At 33.5% G+C, this 18,961-nt stretch overlaps 2 protein-coding genes across 2 annotated transcripts; one reads left to right on the top strand and one right to left on the bottom strand.

The window, feature by feature from the left end:
• Nucleotides 1-519: 519 nt before the first annotated feature.
• LOC126975457 (odorant receptor Or2-like) lies at nucleotides 520-5,712 on the top strand. Its single transcript, XM_050823372.1, has 5 exons — nucleotides 520-1,319; nucleotides 2,449-2,548; nucleotides 3,144-3,248; nucleotides 4,240-4,395; nucleotides 5,601-5,712. Exons 1-5 carry the CDS (start codon nucleotides 520-522, stop codon nucleotides 5,661-5,663), a joined length of 1,224 nt encoding a protein of 407 aa, XP_050679329.1. The 3' UTR covers nucleotides 5,664-5,712.
• A 12,135-nt stretch (nucleotides 5,713-17,847) lies between these two features.
• LOC126975469 (uncharacterized) lies at nucleotides 17,848-18,645 on the bottom strand. Its single transcript, XM_050823388.1, has one exon. It carries the CDS (start codon nucleotides 18,643-18,645, stop codon nucleotides 17,848-17,850), a length of 798 nt encoding a protein of 265 aa, XP_050679345.1.
• Between the last annotated feature and the right edge of the window lie 316 nt (nucleotides 18,646-18,961).

The raw sequence follows: 18,961 nt of genomic DNA, 5'->3' as shown, positions 1-18,961 counted from the left end.
CAAGAAATAATTTACTACTACTAAATACTAATTCAAAATGGTATGAAATGTGGAAATGGTTATTTTATTGTAGTAAGCTAGTCAACTTGATATAGTAATACAACGACCTATCATGAATTAAAAAGTATTGCCTACTTCTTAGAAACGTTTTTTAAAATGTTCAGTAATATACTCAAATAAGTTAATGACGCACGAGCATATCAATAATGCAAATTAGCTGATTAAAACTTAATAAAGATAATTGGATATGTTTTTAACTAGTAACGCTTTAAATTAAACTGTACTACTCGATGTTTTCTGAATTGACTAGCATATAAATAATTAAAGTGTTGAACATTAATCAAGGAAGTAAATTTAATTCCTTTATTAGTGTATACCAAACATGGCATAAATAAATACAGGTATCAAATATAATAATAATATTCTTCTGAGCTTATGGCATAAACACGTCCTATTTTAAAGTAAGAACCTATAAAGCTTGGCTTTTCGGACCACTTATTCATAACGTTTACTTGAAAAATGATTGTTAATAGGGTTGTCGCTCTAACTAGAGGCCTGGAAAACCCTAAACATCCTTTATTGGGGCCAAACCTGCAAGGACTGTATTTCTTTGGTCTTTGGCATAAATCTAATAAGACTCGGAATATTCTGTTTAACGTATTTCATACAGCCTGCTGTCTGTTCGTTATATCTCAGTTCTATGCACTTTATTTGATGAAAAATGATTTCATACAAGTGCTTTTAAATTTCTCATTGACTGCTGTCAGTCTTATATCAATTTCGAAGAATATACGAACAGTATGCTATCAGCGTCGATGGAATGAAATATATTGTATGATATCTAAAGAAGAAATCTCGAACTTAAAAAAAGGAGAGTTGAAAATACAAAAGCTAATGAAAGACTATATAGTTTATGCCAGAGTTGTTACTTATTTATATTGGTCTACAGCAGTTGTTACGTGTATTGCATTATTAATATCTCCATTCTTAAAATTCGCTACAGATCCAATTTATCGTGAATTAGTACACAATGGAACTGAGCCATATCCACAAATATTGTGTTCTTGGTATCCATTTGATAATACCAAAATGCCTGGGTACTTTTTTGGAATGTTCTGGCATGTGGTTATTACTATTCAAGGAGCCGGCGTTATCGCTGTATTCGACATGAACGCCGTCAGTATAATGACATTTTTAAAAGGGCAATTGAAAATTTTACACTATAAGTGTGAAATCATATTTGAAAACAATACATCTAGCAGTAACAGCGTAGAGAGAAACATCAAAGAATGTTTCAGATTGCATTCTTTCCTTACAAAGTAAGTGATACAGCATTCAATATGCTAGAAGTTGGTTCTTTGGTAATAAACTTATTTTATTTTACATTTTACATGCATTCTCGTAGTGGCTCAATAATTTTGCCATCGATAAATTATTTTTTACATAGAGACGGACAAATCACCTAATGTTAAGTGATCACCGCCACCCACATTCCCTTGCAATCCCAGAGGAATTGAGGCGTTGAAGGCCTTTTAGAAATGTGTACGCACTTTTTTTGAAAGTACCCATGTCGTATCTAACTCTGCTGTTGTTGGTTAATTTAAAGTTATATTTTCTTTAAACACTTTCAAAATTTGATTGTGTCATTTTTTTGATAATCAAGTCCACACATTATTACCCCAAATAATATTTCCAAGAGGCTTTTTCAACGCAAGGTACGTACAACGCAATCAAATACATGGCCCCTAAACTTGATCTTCATTGATTGATCTTATTATATTTTTTTAATTACTGGATAATTCAACCTATTATTATAAATAGTCGAGAGCCATTAAGTTTAGATAATTAGGGTAACGTACGGTACGTTCATTATGTTATATTCTTTAATCATTTCCCGCCATTTAAATTTTTTTGGGGTAAATATTAAATTACCATACTGGAATAGGCTGATAACGAAACAAAATTGCAGTGATTCCTTGCTTAAAGTGGGTATGGAGCCGTCGACCATTTCCATGACACTTCAAAATGAAGGTCTAAGATTGGCCTCGGCCTGCCTAGATCTGAACCACTTGGACTACAAATTATGTTCAGTTTTAGAAAACATGGCCTGCTCTAAATGGCTCGCCGACATGCTGTCGCTTTAGATAACTCTAGCACACGCTTTTTTATGAAAATTAGGGACGAGACGAGCGGGACGTTTAGCTGATGGTAATTGATACATTATTATTACATAAATCCATACATTCGTGACAGTAATAGGCCTGCATTAAGGGCAAAGGTAGTCATTTCCAAAAGAATTACATTTACTTTAGTTGCTGAGACTTCAATAAATAAATACATACGAGGATAAGTCTTATTAAGATAATATTACGATATAAAAATAAATGAATTTTTATTTGTAACAGAACTTTTAACCAGACTAGGTCTAATATATAATTTTATTTTCAGGGTTTTTAATATGATAAATTCACTATTATCGCCAGTGATGTTCTTGTACGTTCTGTTATGTTCAGTAATGATCTGCTGTAGTGTGGTTCAGTTGAGTTTAGTAAGTGAAAATTTTACTCTTTTTGGTTTAGTGACTCTAGATCCACAATATTTGAGCACACATTTTTATAAGTATTGACACAAGATAGTTGGATGCTATATCAAGTTTTTCTCTTAAAACAATGAGAACTATACTGAAAGTAGATAAGAGGTTGTTAATTATAGTAAGTACAGAAAAAAAATTATTTTAATCTCTAATCTTCCATTACCTATATTTTAAATAATGATTACCTAACATAAAATCCCAAAAGTAGATTTGTAGTTATTAAGAGAGAATAGATGAAGGTGGGTTTTATGCTACAAAATAAGGCAAATGTGGAAGTATTGAGAAAGGCCGGCCTCGCCGTATTACTTGATCAGTTCGGCAACGAATTGATAAGGGGCCAGTTCAAGTAAAAGAGAGCAAATATGAAAGGTTTGATGTTCGTGTAAAAGGCCAGACAAGTATTTTAGTACCTAAGAGGGAGGAGTGATTGTATGGGGATGTTTGTATAAACTATATGTATTTATAGCTCGTATTTATAAACATTCACTGCTACAGCCACTTGAAATAAAGGAACTCGGAGGAATACTAATAACTAGCTTACTATTTTCAGGACAAACTAGGATTATCTCAGAAGCTGCTTGTTTTGGAATACACCGTCGCGTTAGTAGTACAATTATTTATATACTGTTGGCACAGTAATGAAATAACTGAATACGTAAGTTGATTTAGGATGGTAACAAGAAGGTTGATAATACGTTGGCGAAAGAGTCCCTTCGCATTTTATATGAAAAAAAAAAATATTTAATATATCAAAACTACATTGGATTGAAAACACTTAAACTGACTTACTCATACCACACTATCACGGTCATTAACATCACAATTTCTTTCGCTGCTTTTTTGCACTTTTTCGTTTCTTGTAATAAAATTTTAAAATATATCGAATTTCATTATTTTATTTAGATCTTCATTTTGGCACAAGTAAAATAAAAAGAAAAGAAAAATAACTGAAAACAAGATAACACTAATTGTTTTCTTATTTAAAGTGTATCCTTTTCAATGTTATCTTAAAAGATTAGAAGTAAATATAGTAGAGATAAAGATTTAGAATTATTAGATGATATCTGGCAGCTTTGAATGAGGATTTCGTAGCAATTTTTCATTTATATTTTTCAAATTTTAAATTTCATTTCATTTCTTTCATACTTTAATCACAGAACTCAAATAGTTTCAATCACAGAAGAGGATGATAGAGTTATTTATTCTAACACTTATAATGTGATAACCACACCTTGGGGTAAGGTGTTCCACAGGGTTTCATATTAAGCCCTCTTTTATAAGCAGACAACGAATAAAATATATTTATTCACTATACATTTATGGAGTCTGTTTATTAATATCATTTAATTAATTCAGGAATATAATGGAAAATGCAAACCAGTGTAACAATGGAGCCACACCAGTCCAGCTAACTCTGAATTGGTTCCAACTGGTGACAATCATTGCAGCACAGTAGCTTTTATTTATTAAGCATGCATAATACTTGTATTATTAAAACAGTTTCTATTTTATTTAAATCTTTGCCATCTATGGTGTTTTGTTATTTCAATGTGAGGTGGTGGTGTGATCGTGGTATGTAGACCCGGCATAGAACAGTCACTTGAACAATTCGTACACACGGTCAAAATATAGACTGATTATTGCAGAGTAGTTGGGTGGATCGTGGTGTATTTAACAGTAACTGGTGGGTGGGTGACGTCAAAAAGCGAAGACTGTTATTGCTTCTGGCTGGCAAGATGTCTAACCCATTTATATTTAAGGCGGGCCCCTTTACAGTTCTCTCCGTGCAGACCTTTGTTGATGTAAGTTCATGTATAATTTTTTTACATCGGGCAACAGCGATTTGTAAATTCGCTTGTTATTGATCAGTTCGCCCCATTTCAAGGACTTTAAATGTTTCAGTGCGGATCTCACTAAGGGGTAATAAAAACATTCCAGCCACACACAATGATGTAAATATCTGAGATCAAAAACGCATATTCACATGCTTCTGTGTGCTATGCCCCCGTTTTGTATCCGGTTATAACTATGCCCTGATTGATTGGGTTATAGACTAGTTCTGTAACACAGATAAAATATTAAATAATTTACTGACTATATACAGTAATAATACCATCTTTATGCTGTAGAAAAGGGCTATTTATAAGCTATAACGATAACATTCATTAAGAGAAAAATTACAAGAAGAAAACATTTTTTTCTATCGCCTCTTAATATATTCTTAATAATGTTATGACGTATGTTCAAAGGCACCTTAGCGAATTTTCTAGAATCTGTAATAATCATAATGTTGATATCAGGAAAAAATATAAACTTATAATGCCTAGTACACGGTTAAGTCGATCTAGTAAGTGTTTCGTTGAACAATGTATATGCTTTTCCTACATGATCACAGAAAATGTTCAAAGTAATTGTGTTACGAAATTCAAAAGAATTGTTTAAAATGTTTATGTGGTACTATAACATAAATGACTTTCTTTTAATAATTTCCTTTCGTAACACACTGGGAATGGAGCAACCGCCCTCGGGCTATTTAAATAATAAATTTAATTGTAACGAAAAAGAAGAAACCCGCTGAGTTCTTCTCAGCACTGACTCATATATTTTCGAGTGGATGGTTGACTCAGACTGTTTTGAATTTGAAATATTTGAATTCTAATTTGAAAAATGTGGAATAATATGACATAAATCACTCGACCCGTGGTTAGTTCAAGCTCACTGAATATATAAATTCAACAACTGAGTATTTGATATTATTTTAAATTAAAAGTATTATGTATTATAAAATTCTCAAAAAATTAGACTACCCGAGAAGCTTGTTTATTTTTACAAAATTTTTCTATGAATTAATGCCCTCACTAATCTGAAGAATAAATTAAAAAAGAAATTATTTTATTAAATTAAATAAAACATTAATATGTACTAACTAGTAACTAGTACATATAGGAAATCTGCACCTACGTGATAGATAAATCATGATTTTTTAATAAAATGTTTGTATTTTCAGATAATGAAGGGGTCTTACAGTTTTTATACTTTATTCACATGTGTTGATGAATCCACAGAATAAAAAGGTTTCAAAAATTATTTCAACTTAAATAAAATTTCTATAACATCTTTTTTCTGTAAAGTTATTTCATTAAATTGCTGTTTTTATCATTTTATTATATTATAGTAAGTAGCTTTTAGCCAGCCAGACCTATAGTATCCCCTTTTTTAAAAAAAAAGACTATTATTTTTGTCATGTTATATATTCGTCATGTTTAATTGTATTCAAACTGAAAAGTAATCCTAGTAGTCCTACTAATATTATAAATGTGAAAGTTTGTTGGTCTGGATGTTGGATGTATGTTTGTAGGTACTTCTTTAACGCAAAAACTGTTGAATGGATTTTGATGAATCTTTACAATAATATAGCTTACAACCAAGTTTAACACTTAGGCTATAATTTATAACACTATAGTGTGAATTATACAAAATATAAAAGAAGTGTGAAGTAAGTAGAAAAGAAATCTGCAATCTGCAAGATATTGATGCTTCCTCCTGAAAAATCACAGGAGTTACAAATATACTTAATTAATAATGTTTAATGAAAATGTTTATCTTAAATAATCTTACAAATTGTGTTATTGTATTGTATGTGTTGTAATAGATTTAAAGGGTTTTTTGTGGTTAGGAGACACGTTTAGAAAGATACTTTGTTTTTATAAGATTACATCGGTAAGTTACTTTATCTACACCCATGCTTTAAATCCTCTATTAAAGATTCTGAAACAGTTAGCTTATTGCCAACATTAAAACACCCAATGTTCTAATAACCATTACATCACCCAAAAGAGTGTTGTATTGTTGTACTTAATTTCATAACAACACTTTTATGTTTTTTTATCCCTTCATGCGCAAAGAGTTTCAACATACAGCCACATTCTTATTGCTCGATGCGTGGTATCTGTATGAATTTCAAAAAAAGAACATTTTCGTTTACGCGCGCTCCACACACCCAGAACGTCGCGCGCCGTAAAAAAAAGTAGGTTATTCGAATCCCCGCTATTTTTCTTCGATTTTTTTATTGTTTTGTTTACAAAAAATAAGCGATTCATTTTAAACGCTGCAAAAGAACATTATATTCGAGTGAATTTTAATTAGCACTATACAAAATGTAAATTACTACTAAAATAAATAAATTTTTTCATTAATACTTATTTTATTTGTATATTATCAGTAACGAATGATATTAGGTTACTACTAGGACTGGTGTTTTAATGTTAGCACTAAGCTAACTGTTTCAGAATCTTTTAGAGGATTCATATTCTGGGTGTAGATAAAGTCTTGTATGCAACTGTTGATAATTAGGTATTAAAACACTCATGTGATACTATTATCACACTCGGCTTCGCCTCATGTGATAAATCCACATTCGTGTTTTAATACCCCTTATTACACAACAGTTGCATAAATAACTATTACATTATACTTAACAGTTACTTACAATAATTCCACAACATCTTAAATGTTTGTGGTTGTTACTTATAAGGAGTTAGGATTTTTATTTTAATTACTTAGGTTGGTATTTGATTTTTATGGATATTACTAAGTAGTAATATCCATAAAAATCAAATTATAAGTATAATAAGACCACGAAAGCGAAATTTGTTTGTGCTGAATAGTAAATTATAAGGGATTACTTCGTCTTTCTTTTAATAACATAGTTTAGTTGTTGGTTTTTTTTATATTTATATAATGAATTTAAGCAGCTAAAAATAGGGAGCAGTCCACGTCTATCCACTACATGTCTGCAGTGGATCATGAGATACTTTGGCCACATTGTACGACGCGGTGCGGATAACCTAGAACGTCTGATAGTCACCAGAAAAATTGAAGGGAAGAGACCAAGAGGCCGGAGCCCACGACGCTGGTCTGACCAAATATCCGAGCAGACCAAACAACCCATTAGCGTGGCGCTCCACCATGCGACGAACCGAAAAAGACCGAAGATGGAGGAAAGCTGTAGACAAACTTAAGCGGAGTCACGATCCTCAGCAGTGAGGGAACGACTGTGAAGAAGAAAATGGATCCAACGGTGTACCACTGGCTCGGAGCGCTACAAAATGGAAACTGCATTTGCCTGGCGTGATGCGTAGCCTCTACGGTACAGGCGTCGAGTTCCAATTTACATACATTACACAGTTGTTCAAACACTTATATCTGGAGAATAGCTGGACGTTAAATTTAAAGCGCAGGTCCGGCCACACATGGAGTATTGCTGTCATCTCAGGTCTGGCGCACCCCAGTATCAGCTCGATCCATTTGACCGCGTGCAACGTAGAGCAGCTCGAATTGTCGGGGACCCAGTGCTTTGTGAACGGCTGGATCACTTGGCGATGCGTAGAGAAGTCGCTTCATTGTGTGTCTTCTACCGAATTTATCACGGGGAGTGTTCCGAAGAGCTGTTTAACCTGATACCTGCCGCCGCATTTCACCTTCGCACGACACGCCACAAGTTAGCATATCATCCTCACCATCTGGATGTGTGGCGCTCCTCCACAGTGCGGTTTTGAAGGAGCATTCTTCCACGTACTACAAAGCTGTGGAATGAGCTTCCTTGTGCGGTGTTTCCGGGACGATACGACATGGGTACCTTCAAAAAAGCGCGTACACCTTCCTTAAAGGCCGGCAACGCTCCTGTGATTCCTCTGGTGTTGTAAGAGATTGTGGACGGCGGTGATCACTTAACAACAGGTGACCCGTACGCTCGTTTGTCCTCCTATTGCATAAAACAAAAAAAAAACGTAGTCTCATGATTTTTAATTTGTTGGATTTGTCTCTGTTCCGAATAGCAAAATAATATAAAAACATTGAAATGTTGACGAATAAATAAAATACTTTCTAATTATGATAATCTCTGGATCTAATGAAACGATTTTAAAATTTTTCTTACCAATAGAAAGCCACATTTTATGTGAGTGTCTTATGCTATATTATATTAACCCGAAAAATGAAAAGACGTTTTCGTGGTCGTGGTTGTCGGCTTTAAAAAGTATGTCTGAGAACAAACGGTCAAACACTAAAAGTAATTTATATGACAATACAACGTTTGCCGGGTCAGCTATTAAATATAATTAGTTTAGTTCAGTTACCTAATATAGTTGTATCAAAATTTTGAAGTTTAAAAAAATTGTCAAAGAATTTAGGTTCTGAGATAAAATCCCCATAGCTCTAAGTAAAGATCTAAGGACAAATTATATAACACATGAGAGGGTATACACCTATATTCTTAAAGATTTTGCAGTACAATTTCATCACATTTTTAAATAGTGGGAGCTTGATCTCACTTTGGCTCCTGTCCATGGGCCACGTTTCGTCCATTTTTCCCATCTCTATAAGCTTCCCTAAGTTGCGTTAAGTTATCTGCGAGCTCTGTGACCAAAGATTTGCAGCACACGTTGGAGACAGGTGGTGGGCAGTCTCAGTTGGTTTCCAAGTTTGTGCTGGGCTAGTATGGAGATATTGTTACGGTGAACTGTCCAGAAGATTCAAAGCATTCGTCACCACACCCACATCTCATAGCATTAAGGGGCCAGGTCTCTGCAACGTACCGTAGAAATAGAGCGAAGTCTAGAGTTTGCACTATCCTGATTTTGATCCGATTCAGTTCCTATCTTTCCATAGCTTCCGAATTGCCTTATTAATTTTTGTGTTAATTATGATGTATGGTTGTGTTAGTTATAATATGTTATGATAATTAAGGGTGAAGATATACTTCTGATGACAGTAAAAATATATAAATAATTTCCTGTTTGGAAAGTTAAAATGTCTTTGTATTCCTAAAATTAAACTATTAACTGATAAAACTCTCATTAAGGTGTAATTAACTTTAAATTTAGGAAGTGAAATTAAATATCTACCTGTTCACAGAGGGTTTATATTAAACAGAGTAAATTACTTATTACTTTAATGAACATTGAATATTTAAATAAATGGAGAATTAATCAAGTACTATTTAATCGAACAAAATATAAAACTATAACGGCTGAAATTTGATGCTTTATAAAAACATGTACTCCGATAGGATTTTAAATAATTTTTGTATAACCTGATTACGTAGTGCTAAATCTAAGGAATTGGGTGCCTATAATGTCATTTAATGTTGTGGACAATCATAAATTCAATAACTGACAGAGATATCGATAAAATGGTTGACAAAATTATTAATCACCAAATTAAATCTTTCTCACAAAATTCTGTTATAGGCCCGTATTTTAAAATTGTCGTTATAAATGTGCATAATTTGACAAAATACTTGATTGAAGAAAACGTATTCAGACGCCTTCTGAAATTCAATACTTGTTTTTTAATACGTATTCTGGTTTCCATATTACATAGCGTATCACAGGGCTCAAGTGAATTCATCTAAAGACTTTAGATAGTATTAGCCTAATCATATTTTGCGAGTAAAACTTTTTTAAGATAACAATTAATATTATAATATTTTTTTTTTAAAGAAAAATAAAGGAAACTGGTGATGCAAAATAGCTCTGCAGTGTTAACTATAACCAACAGCAAGCATTGACACCCTACAAAATATAAGAGATACTGTTCTAGCCGATCACCGCGTCACACTGATTGCCTGTAGCTATAATACAGTGCAAGCCCATATACAGGATGTTTCTAAAATAAATAAATTATATTATTATGAAAAAATTGATTACAAAAAGAACTCAATAATATAGACTGGTCTATTTCGGAAACAATGATTTGTCCTAACGAAATATATAATTTCATTAAATCCAAATTTAAAATTGCAAGTAGGAAAGCTCTCAACAGCAAAAATAAACCCAAAACTCCAAGATATACGCATCCGTGGATTGACCAGAATATTTTAAAATTATGTGAAAAAAAGAGATAAATCCTTTAAATTATGGAAATTAGATCCAACTAATAAAAGTCTCAGGTTATAATATATTTAATTACGAAACAAATATCAAAAAGTTCTTGAATATTTTAGAAACAACTACTATAAAAGATCCATAAAGAATAACTACTTCCATCTAAGCAAACTATGGTAACTGGTTAACACAATCTGCGGAAGAGTAGTTCATACAGTTAATCAAACTATTTTAGAAGCATTTAGTAACCAGAATCTCTCGTCCTTAGAAATCGCCAACAAATTTGCTGATGAATTTAAAGATTCTGTTTATATAATAATTACGAAATGTCAAAAAAAAAATTCTTAATGAAAATTAGTATTTCAATAATAGTGATGTTGGTATACTAACTAGAAAAGCTAAGCCGTATAAAATAAAATAAATCATAAATAAATTAAATAGTTTTAAAGCTCCTGGACAAGATCAAATTAAAGTTGTAGACATTAAATTAATAGGTCATAAGATGTCTGCTGCCATTGCAAGGCTTCTTAACACCTCTTTAGAAAGTGGAACGTATCAAAAGGAACTAAAACGCGGTTGTGTTCGACCAATACATAAGAAAAGGCGACATGACGAGTTGTCTAATTATTATCGTTCCATTACGTTGTTGTCGAGTATTAATAAAATGACTGAGAAGTTCTTTAGTGACCAGATACATACTTTTTAGATAAACAAACTTTTAAAATCATAAGTGAAAACCAATTTGGATTTCAATTAAATAAAAGCACGACATTATTAATATCTCAATTTAAATGAAGCCCTTAATGCCAGAAAGCATGTATTAGCTCTTTTCTTCGACTTTTCACGCTCATTTGACACATTACATCATAAAAGCCAAATTAATAAACTTTATAATAATGGTGTACGCGGCCCACTGTTAAAATGGTGTAAAGTTACCTACTAAATAGATCGTACTGTGTCAAGGTTAACGAAATCTACAGTAAGACTGTGGCAGCTGACGTGGGAATAGAACAGGGATCTGTGCTCGGTCCTCTACACTTCATTGCCTATATTAATAACATGAGCAATGTCCTGAGTCACTGTACCTCATCTCAGTACGCTGACGATACATGTCTACTCGTATCTGATAAAGACGTATCTGGAGCGTTCATAAAAATGCAAGCAGATCTAGATAACGTGAACAAATGGTGTCATGATAATGGATTAGTTCTAAATGTGGGAAAAACCAAATTTGTACACATTTGCTCCCCACATAATAAAACCCAACAATCGAACGGAGAAAGGATGGTGGCTCACGAACATCTATGCCTACACCAAAATAAGAGTGTATGTGAATGCCCCACTATTGAAATGGTTGAAAATCATACATATCTGGGCGTGGTCATAGACAGCAAGTTTATTTGGCGACCTCAAATAAGTCGAGTTTGTGAAAAACTGAGAGCATTTCTGGCTAACGTTTACATTATTAAAGACAGGATACCATTAAAGGTGAAACTTATGCTTTATAACGCCCTCGCTGACTCAATAATAGGATATGGTATAACTAGTTACGACAGAACTTTTAAAACTTACCTCGATTATATTCTTCTGAGCCACTCGTGACGAGTGCCGGCGGTCGGAAAAAAGGGATCTCGCCTTCGCCGAAGAATGTGTTTGACCTAATGCGAGTATCCGTATGTGCGTATGGCAGGATGATCCTGTAGTCGGAAACTCTTCTTCATGGTTTTAGAATTAAATATTGTATATTTATTAAAAAAATGGTCGCTTAATACCCCTGTTATCTACGATGGCCTACTATTATTGTTGATACAGTAATAGTCAACCATGACAGTACTCCATAACTCTTGTTTTTACGTATTAATTTACATTAATTTTTTTGAGTACTTGTAGTTTGAGTATTATTGTTGCATCACTTTACATATTATATTGTAATTGAAATGATTTGTAAAACAATGAAAATGTAAGTCTTGATTTAAAAGAGTGGCAATGAGTTTCTTGCTATTTCTTCTTATTAGCTCAACCCTTTACGAAGTAGCGAATAAGAAAATATATTTATTTTGACATTCATAAGTGTCATTTCCGTGACCTACATGAATAAAGTGATTTTGATTTGATTTGTCGAAGCATCTGTTTCACACTTGGTGGGGTAACAAATAGACGCATTCCTCCTATCGGTGGAGATCTACGTCCCGGACATACTGCACATACGCACATATGGACATACGCACCCGTAGTGCGCATGAATTAATACTTCGGTGCCATCAGACATGATTCAACGTACGATGACTTTTTACATCATCACTTTGTGCCTAAGTGATAGCTGCTTGTTCAAGAGCGGACAGGGGACCGAGAAGAACCGGGCTCTGTTACGTAGCCCGTCGATATGCTGAATCGAAGCAGAAGGTAATGTTAAGCGTCACTCTTAGATGTTAACTACGGCGTATTGGGAGAGAGCGAGTAGAATTGGGGAGAGAACTGAGCCCTGGGAGACTCCTGGCCTCATGTGTCGTGCTGTATTGAATGTATCTTCAACGCGGTAATGTAATGTAAAGTAATCCGTGTGATGTGATTGATTTTGTAAGGTAATCTTAAATGATTCGCATGAGTTATTCTGGCACACCTAGTAAAAAAAAAACCTTTGTGCCAATCCTCATCGAATGCATTCGCTGTATCAAAAAACGCGGCCGCCGTGTGAATGCGATACTGATATAAGTTATATGTTGGTACTCATGAGCGGTGTAATGAATGAGGAAAAATAATAAGACTACTTTATCGAGTTTAAAAATTTATTAGCAGAAAAATAATGCATTGCGAATTTCTTGATTTTATAAAGAGTCAAGTCAAGAGAGATACAAACTTATCTTAGATATTTTCTTTAATTATCTCTTTTACTCAATATTGTATAGTAACTGTAAGATCCTTTTAATATCTGAAACAATATTGACGAAATGTAAAAAATATCGTGAGGGTGGGTAGGGTTAAAGTGAGAATACTCAAATCATTGAATGAATGAGGCCGTAGAGATCTGAACATTTTGTCCCCACTTTGAAATCTGCCCACATTACCGCTAGGAGGCTCTTTTGTTCATAATACCAGTTATATGTATACCACATCGGTGGGTATAACTGCCGTTGAGTAGTAGTATGCAAGCAGTATTTGAGCTTTGGTTTTGCCTTTAGAAGATCCCATAGTTAGTTAAATTAGGATGCTGCCCAAATATTTTGTGCTTTCTAGAATCCCGAGCCAAACTGTATTGTAATAAATGGGACGTATTATATACCACCAAGAGTAATACGTCCTCCAATAACCTTGGACACTATTTGTACAAACATTTTAGTATACTTTCTGTTAGGCATCTATAGTTACTTTACTAAATTATATTTCGCTTGCAATATAATGAATTGTATACTAAATTTGATGGGGCTAAGGGCCTGTTTCCCAATTACAGATATGAAGTTATAAGTAACTCATTATTACCGTTACAAATGTAGCCACTGTTAGTTCAGTAAATGGTCCAGCTGTAAACACAATAGTTCTCTTTAGTTGTGCACCAAGTAAAGCAACACTACGACGAACTGGCACTCCTTGAGACCACCATGCACTTGCGTATACACCCTCGTCAACTGTTAAACTCTAAAAAATATATTTGTATTTTAAAATTATAATCCAAGATCCAATTATTTAACAACTAGTACACTGTACTAATCATATTTTGATAAAATGAAAAATATCAGAAGAAAGTACTATATTATATTACTTAGGTTAGATATTCCCAATTTAAACTGTAGGAACGCGTTTGATTGTTCTTACGGAGAGGAGTAAAAACCGGTACAGCTTATTTATAACATCACTAGTATTAAACATATGATGCGTGATGATACATGTGGCAATGCAGACTATATTTTTTATTTTTCATTTAATTTATAACTTATGACGAAATAAATACAAACAGAGTGGTAATGATAATAAATGACATTAATTAACATAATATTGATTGTTGTTTCACGATATATTATGCTGTTTATGTACTGTAAAGTATGTATTTGACTAAATCATAGAGTTTTCTATTACAACAAGTTAACTTATGATACCTACTACATGGTTAAGTCGATCAGCGAGCCACTTATTTCGAAGTGCCTCCAGATTCTTTAAGCGGCAAATCGCCCGTGCGAAATCGAAGCACGTTGTCAGAATCGGCGAGCAACATTCCACTTACCCGATTGGAACACTTAAGCTGTTCTGGTCGTTGTCGAAAGCTGCTCTTGGTAACTTCAACCAGCCGTCCCTGCCGCCATTGCACATGAGAAATGACACCCTGGCCCATACGGCAAAAGAGAAAGCCGATCTTGTGTGTACTCATTTTGCCTCCAACTCGATTCTTGACGACAACGAAAAGACACCGCCTACCATCACGCGGTGTCAGATCTCTATGCCTGTACAGTTCAGACAGAAAACTGTTCGGCGAGCTTTGTTTTAGTTGGACGTCAGAAAGTCAAGCGTCCACATTCTAGCGGTAAGCATAGCATAAGGGGTACGGCTGTCATTTCTGTTCTGGTGCACCCCAGTATCAGCTCAAACCATTTGAACGTTGCACGCAGAGCTGCTTGAGTTGTCGGCGATCCAGTGCTCTGTGAACGGCTTGATCACCTGACGTTGCGACATGGCTTATATTTTGTGTATAAAGAACCCATGCGCATCAATTTTTATACTTAGTCTGGCCATAAATACTGTTACAATTAAAAATAAACAAAATATTACATTTGAATTTGGAGTCTGCCAATTTTATGTGATTGTTCATTGAGATTTCTCGTTTTGCGCAAAAACAATGTACAATATTTTGCGATAATTCGAAGAAATCCTGTCCGAAAGCAAAAGATTTTATCCCGGGAGATGAAGATAGCACCTAGAACCATGTCGCGTATTTTAAAAGATGACTCAGGACTTGCAGCCTATAAGAAACGTACTGGTTATTCCTTAACTGATAGTTTAAAAAAGAATTGAGTGGTGGAACCGAAACAACTTCTGAAGCAGTACGCAAAGGGAGGCTACTGAAAAATTTTGTTTATGGATGAGGTTTTTTTACAATTGAGCAACATTTTAACAAAAAAAAATGACTGTATATATGCTCGAAGCTCTAAGGAAGCTTCCCAATTAGTTGACAGAGCGCAACGTGAGGACTTTCCGGCTTCAGTGATGGTTTGGTTGGGTTAGCTTTGAAGGATTGACTGATCGATACTTTTTGAAAAAGGTATCAAAACATCGGCACAAGTGTATCAAGTTACCATTCTTGAGAAGGTAGTGAAGCCCCTTAACAACACTATGTTCAATAACAAAGATTGGTCCTTCCAGCAAGACTTGGCGCCGGGTCAACTAACGTTTCGGACTTCATCAGAGCTGAAGAGTGGCCGTCATCTAGTCCCGATCTTAATCCGCTGGATTATGATTTATGGACTGTTTTAGAGAGTATGGTTTGTTCTTAGGGCCATGATAATTTTGAGTCCCTTAAACAATCCGAACGATTGGCAGTGAAGAATTTTGCCATTGAAAGAATGCGTGCTTCTATTGATAACTGGCCTCACGTTTAAAGGACTGTATTGCAGCCAATGGAGACCACTTCGAATAAGTTTTTTTATTTTATTTTAAATTATTTTGTATTTATGTATTGAACTAACACACTGTAAAAGTAATAAATGTTATTTGCCACAGACTTTTTTTTCTCTGTTTCAGTATTTATAGATTGAAATTTCAAAACCGATTTTTGAAAGTCGGGTTGTTCGTTATTCGTGGCACATTACTATACTCATGTAAGCATCCATGAAGTATAACATTATCGTTATGACAGATTAACTAAAAAATATGAAACTTCATAGGTGTTAGATTGACCAATTATACTGCTAGGCTGCGTGGTTACGTATGTGTGCGAATGCTTGTGTTTATTTGACTAGAAGTGAAGTAGAACTGGAAGTGGCATGTGGGCGTTACCCTGTCGCCACTATTGTGTACAAATGTACCTACTCGAGGCTTATGTGAGACCGGTCATTTGATATCAAGTGAAGCATAATCATCTTTTAAAAAAAATACCAATATGCCTTATTGTGCCGTTTTTGACTGTAGAAATCATAGCCGCAATAAAAATATGTCCAACGAAGGGATTTCCTATCATCGGTAATCATAATTTGCCGATTTAAATACAATTAATATTTTTTATGTGTTATGCAAAATATTTATAAATTATTATGATATATATGAAATATATATGGTAACAGAGTTCAAGTTTTTATATGTTATTTTTCGCAAATTAAGAAATAATTCTGAGGTTGTCATGATCACTTTAAGAATATGAGATTGGCGTAATTGTATTAAGTTTGAAATTGATGTTAATAAATTTATAGTAATTTCGTTTTGTGATTGTGAATTAAGGCCTATCATAAAGCAGGAATGAAGTGTGTGTATTATATATTTAATAGATAAATGTACGAGTTTGGCGACATCGGTTTCTATAGTAAAATGACATGATGCCACTTCTACAAGTTTTTTCTGTTCTGTTATGTAGTATGACATTAGTGGCGACAGTTGTTCCCATACAAATTACGCGTGATGGCCATTCTAATGTATTTTACCTGTTCTGTGGTACATAAATATATATTTAAGTATTATGGACCTTTGTTTTTTGTAAAATAAAATGTATTATTAATATTATGATACATACCGAAAACATGACAGTATTACTATGCCAACAATACAGAAACAGCTGAGCTATAAGTGCTAAAAGATACTCTGCAATCCAAATTCGCTGCATAGAAGTTATTCCATTCTGGAAAAAATATTAGTTAGAAGTCTGAACTCATAGGAATATTGTATTTTACTATGTTTAGCACGAGCAGTATACCAGATTTTTTTATACATTATATATATCCCGACGTATCTCCCGTAAATATAGATGCGATCTCAATAATATTTCATAATCATTATATTCTATAATTTTTTTTTAATTCAGATAAAAGTGATCTTAAATATTTACATCTGATTCACAACCAATGCATATTAATGTAAAATACAATTCTGCTCATAACATAAATTAATCGAACTTTAATTAATATATTCTATAAAGTTTCGAAACAATAAAGTTACCTACCATATTTAATTGAACTGCACTTGCGCAAATCATTAGAGAACAAATAATTATGTACAAAAACATCACTGGTGATAAAAGCGAATCCAACATTTTAGAATACCTAAAAATAGTATATAATATACTATCACACTCAAAGCAGGTATCAAATACGAAGCTTTGTATTATCAAATATTTTTTTACTTTCAATTCAAACATTCATTCATAGTTCAATAAACAAGCCACAATTTATATTATTACTTTACTAAATTTACGTGGTGGTTGTGACAACGTTTTATTCTTGTAATAATTTCATGGCAGCTTAGATTGGGATCTTCATTATCAAATAACCGGCTGCAATCGGTCTTCAATATTTCAAGCTGCCCCTTAAAAAACGACATAAGAACAACTGCGTTGGTATCATAATTTGCTACAATTCCACCTCCATAGAAACAGATAAATACATGTTCTATTACAAGAACCCAATACCCATAACCGTGTGTTTTATCAAAAGGAGCCCAGGAACTCATTATTTCCGGATGTGGTAAAAACCCGTTTCTAACATTGTTTCTGTATTCTGATGATGACAAAAAACTTGCTAAGGGTGCTAATATAACTGTCAAAACTGTAGCAAAAGTAAGGACCCAATACAACAAGGTGATCTTACGACAGTAACTTGTATATCTTTTTATAATTTTATTTGTTACGAAATCCCTTCGAGCCATTTGATTTTTTTCTGTATTAGAAACGAAATTTATGATAGCTCTCCAATATTTTTGCCAAATGATAAAAGTTATGGCTTTCACGACACAAACAGTGCTCAACATGGATACAGATACATTTCTCATAGCCATCTCAAGGTTAGATCTTATGAACCAAAGCTCCACGTATTGGCTAAGAACAAATAGAATAGCTACAAAATGAATAATGTTATAAATCTTAGTAAATAGTCCTTTCCTGGGCTGCCATATTCCCCATGACTGTAAGCCCCATAAAGTAGGTCCCAGCAATGGATGAGATTTGTTTTCGAGTCTTGACAGTAAGTAATGAAACATTTTATTCGATAAAACTAATGACAGAACACAAGTGATAGTTTGCAGAAATTCCCGAAGTAATTCAATTTCGTCTAAGAGTTTGAATATATAAATGAAACTAAACTAATATTTACGCCCAGCTTTGTTTTGCTTACCAAACTTGAAGTTTGAGATTGTGATATATTCACAACATCTGCTTATATCTTACTACACTATTCCTAAGTTTAAAATATATGAATAATTTTATATTTTATGGTGAACTGCATATAATAACTTTATACTTACGTAATACTAATTTATTTATATTTATTAACCTCAGAATACACAACAAACACTG

The sequence above is a fragment of the Leptidea sinapis genome, chromosome 36 (assembly GCF_905404315.1).
Source record: "Leptidea sinapis chromosome 36, ilLepSina1.1, whole genome shotgun sequence".
NCBI lineage: Eukaryota > Metazoa > Arthropoda > Insecta > Lepidoptera > Pieridae > Leptidea > Leptidea sinapis.
This window is presented reverse-complemented; position numbering and strand designations above follow the sequence as displayed.